The following is a 9,979-nucleotide window of genomic DNA, read 5'->3' on the forward strand; positions in this document are numbered from 1 at the left end:
AACAGAGAAAACAGGTGTGCGGTTCATTTCTAAGTGAGGTTAGAGCCCACTGACAAAAAGGAAGTAAAAATTTGACTTATTAATAAGTAATTTCATTGAAAAACTACATATAGTCCCTTTAAATTCACTGTGTAGCATCACTGAATACATAGACTACAGCAAAAACAACAGCCACTACAACCGTTATTCTAGACTAAATTTTCGAGTGGCCTTTTATTGTGGCCAGCTTAAGGCACACCTGTGCAATACCCATGCTGTCTGATTAGAATCTTGACATGCCACACCTGTCAGGTGGATGGATTATCTCGGCAAAGGAGAAGTGCTCACTAACACACATTTTGACAGATTTGTGAACAATATTTGAGAGAAATAGGCCTTTTGTGTACATAGATAAAGTCTTAGATCTATGAGTTCAGCTCATGATGATTGGGGGCAAAAACAAAATTGTTGCGTTTATAATTTTGTTCAGTGTAGTTATTGGCATTGTCAGCTAAATGCAGTCAATGTAACGTTATCATGTAATGAGAATTAATTATTTCAACGTCAACATGATAAAATGTTACTGTAACACTGAAATTGTATCTACAAAATGCATCACTGTATCTATTAAGCTTAGCCTATCATAATGTCCAAATGTTTTTCCAAAATGTATGCCAGTACTGCCCAAAAACTGTTGGAAAAACACTTCTTGTTTCTATAAAGGCCATACATGCATGCACACAGCGAGAAAACAGGAAACACCTTTATGTGTAACTCAACATATGAGACTGTTATACACCCAAATGGCAAAATCACCTACATGTTTCTAATGTATATATAACAAAACAAAGATATGCACATACACACAGATAAAAATGATGTTAATGTATGTGTATGTGTGTGTGTGTGTGTGTGTGTGTGTGTGTGTGTGTGTGTGTGCGCGCGTGTGTGTGTGTGTATGTGTGTGTGTGTGTGTGCCCCAACTACTTTGTAAAACCCCTCCAGCCCCTCCTCTGGAGGAGCAGTCAGGACACGGTGATCAATACACATGATAGGGAGCTAATCGCTCTCTGTCAAACCAGGAACTGCCAGCTACTAATGGCACACAACCACTAGGGACTGTCTGCGTGCGTGTCTGTGTGTGTGTGTGTGTGTGTGTGTGTGTGTGTGTGTACGTTGGCCTTAATTGCAGATTGAGACTCTTTAGGGAGTGTTGCTCAAGGTTAGACTCAGGGGACGAGGGGCAATTGACCACACTGTCTGTGACACTGACCCCTCCACTGTCAGCAGCACGCATTCATCATCCAGCTGTGACATGTAGGCAGCACGAACACATGCAGACACACACACACACGCACGCACACACACAAATAAAAAAGTGCAGATAAACCCACACAGCGCACACAATGTGAAAAAAGTCGCATGTAAATACACCGAAAAATGACATCACCAAACAGAAAAGCTTCTTTTACGAACAGAACTTCTTTTAACGGGCTGCCCAACACATGTTGCAATACAAAGTAAGCCGGTGCAATTTCATCAAATACAACAGAAGCTGACATTTCTCCCTTCAAAATAAAAGCCTAGTTATATAGACAGAGAGAGAACAAGGCTTGAGATCAGTGAAAAAAAGACAAAGGCAGGACTATGAAAAAAAAACCTTACTTGGAAAAAAAATTCTTCCTCCAGCAGTGAGGAAGAAAAGAGCAGTGAGCACTTGCATGATTGAACGGCTGAGGTGGAACTGACAGAGGCACAATGCGAATGTGTGGAGGAGGAGGAGAAGAAAGACAGTAAGATGGAGGGAGTAAAAGTGTGTGTCTGAATGTGTGTTTGCAGACATCCCATGAAGAATATACTGCATGTGTGTGCACAAATATAGCTCTACAGAACAGACGTGAATGATTGAGGAAGGTGGTGAGAAACCCAGAAAGAAAAGTGTGGGTGTGAAAGGGTGTTGTGTGCGCGCACATAATACTCCAATGTCTCTATATGAAGGAGTGGATGCGGTGGATGGCAGACAGCTGCAGCAGTGTGATACAGGCCGAGCAGCACAGATATCAGCGCTGACATTTTGGGCTTCGCTACCCACCCAAGGCCCCCTGGGAAAGTGATGGCGGTGGCTGCGGCAGTGGCCACATGCCCCGTCCTCCCACCCCACCCCCTCTCTCCACCTGTCAGTCACAATGCTGTGCTTCCTGAGGCTCTGTTGGCACCGGTTTGGCCCTGGCTGGGGCCATTATTACACGCAGCAGTGAACGCACCACATGACCCACCCTCCACCAGCACCCAGACCCTGATGCACCGCTGATCCCTATCTGGACCGCAACCCCCTCCACCACCCCATCCATCTACTCTCTGTCTCTTCATTCAATCTCTCATCTGTAGCTGCCAGGCTGACCGCAGAGAGAAGAAAGACTGAGGAGAGGGGTCGTGTGTGTGTTGTGTGTGTTACGCAGACACACACACACAAAAAGAAAAAGAAAAAAGAAAAAGAAAAACAAATGTGAGCTCTACAGTAGCGAGCAGCGAGGGGAGAGAGAAATTGTATAAATTGAAAGAGGGGAGAGATAAGAGGGAGATACACTCTGGCCCCTCCTCTAGCCTTCTTTCAGGGCACCTCTTGGCCTCTCCCTCCTCCGCTTCATCCCCCCTCCTTCCCCTTCCCCACCCACCCCCAGGCCCTCTGGTGTGTTGCTCACTCCATTGTGTCAGCCTTCAGAAGTGCTCAGTTTGAGTGGCAGGCCGTCACAGATCAGTTCCCTGCTAAAGCGGCCCGGCAGGCCGGGGTGACGGGCCAGGAAGGGATCTAAGTGGGGTTTATCAGCGCTTCTTAACGCCTCTCCGGCTCCCTGACACAAAAGAGAGGGGGTATTAAACATCTAAAGCAAACCAAAAAGCGTGAAAGCTCCTTATAGGGCCGCGGGATTGCGGATGTGACTGGAGTATTTAAAAAAATAAAATAAAAAATAGCAACAAAAAAAGAGAGAGAGAAAGAAAAATAAGGAGAGAAAAAAGCACACAAATGCTTCAGCAGTGAAGAAACACTGAGGGGAAATTCTAATGTATTTTCTATCCTGTGTGGATAGAATAGTGGGTGGGAGAGAGAGACACAGACAGAGACAGAGGGAGAGAGAGCATCTCGTAGAAGGAACTAAGCAATTGCAAACTAGCTTAATGCTTTCTAGATCACCACTTGTTTTATTTGTGAGACTGGAACAGCCTTATATATTACATTTAAAATTGAACATTCAAAGCACCAAGGTATAACTGATAACTTGGCTAGTCAATGACAAGATAAAGACTATAACCCTTCAGTGAATAATTTTACTCTCAGAGGGGTTGGGGTTTGGAAATGTGGATTAACTCTTAAAATAGTGGTGCTGGTTTGCTAGCTAATTTTACATTGCACTTACCTTGTTTTGGATCATTAACAAAAAGTAAAAAGTGATATGACTGGTCTTTTTGTTTAGTAGATTAGGATGTGTGTGGGAAGACTAGGGGATCATAAGTAAGTTCACACTTGGGGACAGGTCTGAATTGTAATTATACAGGGATGGACCTGCTTTTTTTGTTTTTTGGAAGGTGCCAGAGAAGCAACAGTGAAAGAAGTTTTTTTGTTTGTTTGTTTTTTTACAGCAGACATTTTCACTTGTCATAGCAGGAAAGGCACAGGTGTTACTTGTAACAGTAATGATGGTTCTGTTCCATCAAATGTCCCAGTAAGCCATGACGGTGAACCAGCTAGCACAATACCGCAACCCTGGAGCTAGCTCACATAAACGGATTATTACGGTTATTAATTACACCTGTGCTTTTCCTGCTATAACGTGCCGAAATGTGTGCTGTGGAAAAGGTCTGTGGGCCTTTTTAAATTCAAACATGTCGGTACACACAGTAGGAAAGACAAAGGTAAGTAATGAATTAAGTAATGATGGCTGAATTATTATAACAGTGTTGAAAGGGGTGTCTGTGGGGACTGTCAGCTCATCTATGTTTTGTATCTGAGCATGAGACATTTCTACTGTTAGCATTGAAGTAAATGCTTTGTCACATTGGAGGTGCTACTCACTAGCACAAACTGCAGGTGTTGCATTTTGCTTTGTCTTTATTTTTTTAGTGAAGGTAAGCCAAACTTTTGAGCTTTTGCTGCGGTCCATGATGGTCTATTAATGTAACCCGAAGTACTCTCCTCAGATGCTTTGTTGATGTGACCTTAGGTCCGCATAGCAGGTCCTAGCAGATAAGTGACACTTTTATGGACTGCAAAGAGTGCACTGCAGTTCAATCGGGAGAGCGACTGAAATATGCAAAAAGTTAGGAACCGATAGGCAGAATCGAAATGCACGTGTCTTATCAAATCCACGAGTCTTGGATATTTACTACCGATTCCAACTCGAGCCCGTCCAGTCGAGCCAGGGATACGACAGGGAAGCGACTCTCTTTGGCAATAAAGGGAAAGATGACCAAAGAGAAAGCCGAGGAGTGTCAAACACCACAGCATCCAAAAGAAAATGTGTGTGCTGACTGTGGATCAAACATTGTATTTACTTTGTGAATGTTCAGTTAAAATAAAGAAGTCAAAGTAAACCTTAAAAGAATGAAGATCTATTCTTTTATCTGTATTTTTTTTTTTACCACATTGGAATTAAAAGTGGGAATTGATAAGAACAAGCCCAACCCTACTGCAAGTTTTCACCACACATAAAAAGGTGAGTGACTAAGGCTGGGTCCAGAATCACTCGCTTGTTCACTCATTCACTATTCCTTATGTAATGGACACCCGAGCATCCCTCAGTGTAGTGTGAGACTAATGTTTTTGGTAGTACTGGACAAAAGCTGTTACATCTGTTCAGTTGATATCTTGCTACAGGGGACACTCTTGGTTAAACTGACCTTGACCTCTGATATCTCCATACATACATTGTTTAATTATTCAGTCTATATGATGACAACTTCATCATCGTCAACAGTTCTGCGGCATGTCTTTGACTTCCTCACTACTGAGAGGCTTGTTGCTCCTAGAGTGGCAGTAACAATAAGGCACAGCTTCCATTAATTAGACAAACGTTAATACAAAGGGGAAAAAAGTCAGAGGATTAGGATATACTCTGACTTTATACATTGTTTTCCTGTATGTGCGTATTCAGTTCGAGTGTGTAGTACACCAGCAGGGACCAGTGTGTGTATGTCAGAAGCTGGCAGGGGGTTACAATCGGAGACATTTTGTAAAAGGTCAGTGTAGAGTTCAGTCAGAGACATGTCTGTGTGTTTGACAATGAAACTGCAAGAGGTACAATAGTTAGGACAGTTAGGAAGAGGGTCAATGAGGGGAGGTGGAGCCTGAAGTAAACAAGGTACAGACAGAGACAAGAGAGAGAAACACTTGGTTGTCATTATGCTCTATCACCCTGCAGCCATATGTCTGTGTGTGTACGCATTGTCTGTCTGCTGCTGGCCTGTGTGGATATATTCCTGTATGTATGTGTCTTGTGATCATCTTGGGGCTGTACGTCTTGCTTTGAGTCAGAATGTAAGTGAGCTTTTAACATTTGTTAACTGTGCGTGCATTGTGGCCTTATCTGTGTGGTGTCTCTGAGCCCTCACATGTTTGCGTAGAGCTGTTTTTCCACAGCCTTGCTAATTATGTCATTAGCAGTGTGATTAATACAACAGCTGATTATTGCTTTGCTGGCAGTAGGCTATTAGGCTGTTATGTAGCACAGCTCTCCACATGTGAGCCTCAGATCCCCGTTCCTATGGACTGCTTTAACTCAGCCAGTGTCCGACATTGTCTGCGGCAGCTGTTACAGATTGGACTGATTTATGATGTGTTACTCTGTCGTGGAAACCCAATCATATTCCAACCTAAATGTTTCACTTTCACAAGCATTTTATTTTTGAAAAACGGAACAACAGTTTATTTCTTCTGTGATGCGCAGGTATTTAAAATATTTTATAGTGCATTATTATTTGTTGGCCATTGGTTCCACATTATTATTTACACCTGGCTGACAAAGGTGGGAGTCACTTGTAAAATGTCACTTTTTCTAGATCATTACTATTATAACGTAAGTCTCAGCACAGTTTAGTTTCAACTATATTACATATTATGTTACTATATTGTATTATATCAATCAATACACACATTAAATGTACCAAAACCAATACATCTTATACAAATTTTGGGCACATGCCATTTTACTATATTATATGAGTGACAGATTTTCATAGCTCTAACATATTAAGATAAGTCTAGTCACACATGATTATCAATTGTACAGTAATATTAAGATAATCCAGCAGGTGTATGATGTCACTTGAATTAAAATGAAATTGAATTAAAATTAAATGGAATTTAATTAAAATCGCAACTCTACCTGTCCTTCCCACCAGACAACCCCACCATCTCGGCGCGGATCACAGACTGTCTCTCGGACATATCCACATGGATGAAGGCTTGCCACCATGACTGAACTCCTGGTCATTCCAGCCAAGCAGTCTATCCACCATAACTTCAAACTACAAATTGGCTCCTCAACCATCACTCCAGCCAGGGTGGTGAGAAACTGTGGTGTCATGATTGATTACCATATGTCCTTCTCAGACCATGTTGCTGCGGAAAATCACTACCTTACTCGGTACGTCACCCAGCTTCCGGTACAGGCCATGGCTATCACTTTCCCCTCATAGAGGGTCTTCCAGCTGGTTGAAAATGGTTCAGAACAGAGCAGCACGTCTGGTTTTTGATCAGCCCAAAAGGACTCATGTCACTCCATTTCTTAGTCACCTCCACTGGCTACCAATCAAATTCAATTCCTACCTTATCAAATTCAAGTCACTAATGCTTGCATACAGAGTGCCTACCTGGTCTGCACCCATCTACCCATCTGCCATCCCTACACACAAAGCAAACTTGCAGCTTATTAAACCTTGCATGCTGCAGAAATAAGTGAGCTCTGATATTTAACTCACTTGCCAAACAGTGCAAAGTACAGTGATTGATGAGAGTGAAAAGCAGCACAGTCCACACAGTATAGACATAGGCCTGGTCAGAGGTGAAGATGGAGTATAGCTCAGGCTTTGGATGCAGGCCATCTACTGTATCTAACACACTGTAATTGTGTTTGGCAACATATAACCCACCATAAATACCTCTTCCATATACTTATTACAAGATTGACTGTTTTCGGCCTAAAAATGCCATTAAAGCAGATTCTATTAGTCTAATTGGATAAAGGCATTATCTTCCCAAATAAAAGGATTTTCCTACTGGGTGCAAGTTAGTGATATAAGAGAATTTTTCCTGCCTCAATGATAAAAATGATTAGTTCACATAAAACAACGTACTGTCGCCAACAAACAGACTTCAGTGCAAGGCGATTAATGATGTGAACAGTGCCTGGTAGGGAGATGCAATGTCTTAAGTATGCAATTGTTCATTATCTCAAAACACTGATTGTGCAATCCATTACATTTAAGATTCATTACAAAATGTGGGACATTTTGGTGGTGCAAATTCATTTTCACCTAAAGTTTCGATGGTAGCAAAGTAATTAAAGTTACAGTGTAATGAAATCATGAACCATACATGGAGTCACTGGAGATTGCACATAAATTACTTCAATTAATCACACGCACACTGATTCGCATAACTCTGAATCAGGAAGTTTTGGAATCCTCTTCTCTCGTTTACTTTCTGTCCGTGTCTTCCTCTTGCTATTGATTGTGTGTTTTGGTACATGCATGTGTGTCTATCTGTGTGTGGAAATGTGCTGTTGCTTTGTTTGCGTGTGACACTGAAGGGACAGCATGTTGGGGAAGGGCCAGAGGTCTGGCGCACCCTGGAGAATGGACAGGGCCAAAGTCGCGTCTCCGACCCTTCCACCAGTCCCTCCTTCCTCACCCTGTGCTGTCACGGGATGTCTCCGTGGGTGACAGTTTCCCTGGCAACGAAAGCCCAGTGAGGAGGCAGCATTGTGCGCTCCGGGGGTGATGTAGAACGGCTTGTTGGAGATGGTGAGGGAGTGGGGGCACGAAGTGATATCGGGTGGAACAGGCACACGAGCTACACAAGCAGGGTAAACAACTTTCAGCCATTTCTCACCACATGGCTCTGTTGCTTTCCCCCCCTCCATCTTTCTCGCTAATCAACATTAGACCCTGATTAAAACAGCAACGCCAGCCAAATGAACTGCCATTTGCATATACACGCTGTGTAAAATCAGAACCGATGCCAGAGTGTGAATTCACCTTGACGTGGCCGTGTTAAATGTATCAAACAGTCACGTCTAAGTAGCTGAACGCTCTGATTTGCTGTAGTTACAAATCCATTTCCCGCTGTGTTACACAGACAGTGCGAGTCAGGCCAAAAAAACCAACAACCTAAGAGTAGCTTCTTTTGAGAACCTGCAGCCTGATCCACTCTCTGGATCCTAACATGTGATGGAGTTTTTTATTCAGCAGTGTTTGTTTAATAGAACAGTTAAAATACTTACCCCTGCTGCGGTAGCAAGCCTTTTCTCAAAGGTGGCTCTGTCAGGGCGCCCCCTGATGTCTCTTAGGGTATACAGACCGTCCAGGCTGCCAACCTGTCAGTGTAGAAACAAATATGGTGGTCAGGATATAAAACCCCTCACTCTCAAGACAGAAATGGTTACAGAACACAATATTTGATGTAAGATTTGTTTGGTTGAGTGCCTTTTACTTAAGAATGCAAGAGTTTTCATAATTTTGGAGAGACCAATATAGGTACAGTTTAAGGGTCAAAACACCATATTCAACATATTCCGCCTTAATCACCCATATGACCCTTTGCACAATACAACATGAGCGTATCCCCTCCGGCCATCTGTCTTGTGTGGGTTTTTCTGCGAGAGGTGGGCCGAAATCAAATAGCACACAGTTTATCTAACCTTATCCTGGGCTTTTCATTTCCAAGCCTTATAAACTCACATCGTATTGACCGCCTGGGAGAGTTAGAAATAACTAAGTGAAATCTACTCGGCGGCAATTGTGTGCAAGGCGCACATTGTGTGTATATATATGTGTGTGTGTGTGTGTGTGTGTGTGTGTGTGTGGCTTGCTGATTCTATCTTCCTTCACATTCATTCTCTCTATTCTCTGTCCCTGAGGTGCATCAGGGCTGAGACTGCAGAGTAAATTGTCCCAAATTGAGTTCCTTCTTGCCGGCAGATACAGGCCACATCCCGACCGTTTAGAGCGAGAGAGAGAGAGAGAGAGAGAGAGAGAGAGAGAGAGCGAGAGAGAGAGAGAAGGAAAACAATCACAGCACACATCACTTGCTTGAAAATGTTGTCTCTAATTTCTCTTTGCCTTTCTTTTCTACCCCCCCTCCCTGACTCTCCCTCTTCTCTGCTGATTTCCCCGCTGCCTGTCTTTCTTCTCCCGCCACATTATTCTTCTGCTTCTCCCTCTTTATATCACTCCCTCTGTGCCTTCCCTTGTCTTTGTCTGCTGAGATAGGTATACATCAGACTTTCCTTGCTCAGCTTGGCTTTTTCTTTCCTTTGATGATTCTCTGCCCTCCTCCTTGTTCCCCATCTTCCATCTGTTTCTATCCTTTTTCCTGCGATCCTTGCTACTTTTCTCCATCTCCCCTAACAACAGTATTTCTTTTCCTTCTTCGCATCCTTTTTGTCCCCCCAGTTTCTCTCCCTGCTTTGCTCCCTCATCATCCCACCCTCCATGGCTGGCTCTACGCGGTGACATAGTACCCATCAGCGCAGACCTCCTGGGTGGAGGAGTCTCGCTCCAACAATAATCACACAGTAAGTTTATAATGCTGGCAGCCCAGCTGAGCTGAGCTGATCTGAGCACACGCGACTCCCATGATGCAGGCACACTCCATTTAACTTAGGAGGGGGCTGCAGGCTGGCTGGGACAGGGATAAAGCATGAGACAGGGATAGGGATGCCAGTGGGATGTTTTTTTTTTTTTGGGGGGGGGGGGGGGGGGGGGGGGGGGGGGGGGGGGGGGG

The 9,979-nt window shown here is 43.6% G+C and overlaps 1 protein-coding gene across 4 annotated transcripts in view; it reads right to left on the reverse strand.

Moving 5' to 3' along the window:
• LOC123968423 (furin-like protease kpc-1) overlaps positions 1 to 9,979 on the reverse strand; it is a 194,204-nt gene that overhangs the window by 160,673 nt on the left and 23,552 nt on the right. For all 4 annotated transcript variants that reach the window (XR_006824457.1, XM_046045178.1, XM_046045177.1 and 1 more), the window contains one exon: positions 8,478 to 8,570. Coding sequence is in view for 3 of the 4 variants with exons in the window: in XM_046045178.1 (XP_045901134.1) it covers positions 8,478 to 8,570 (93 nt within the window). In the remaining variant the exon portion in view is untranslated. The remainder of the gene's footprint in view (positions 1 to 8,477; positions 8,571 to 9,979) is intronic.

This window comes from Micropterus dolomieu, linkage group LG03 (genome assembly GCF_021292245.1).
Source record: "Micropterus dolomieu isolate WLL.071019.BEF.003 ecotype Adirondacks linkage group LG03, ASM2129224v1, whole genome shotgun sequence".
NCBI lineage: Eukaryota > Metazoa > Chordata > Actinopteri > Centrarchiformes > Centrarchidae > Micropterus > Micropterus dolomieu.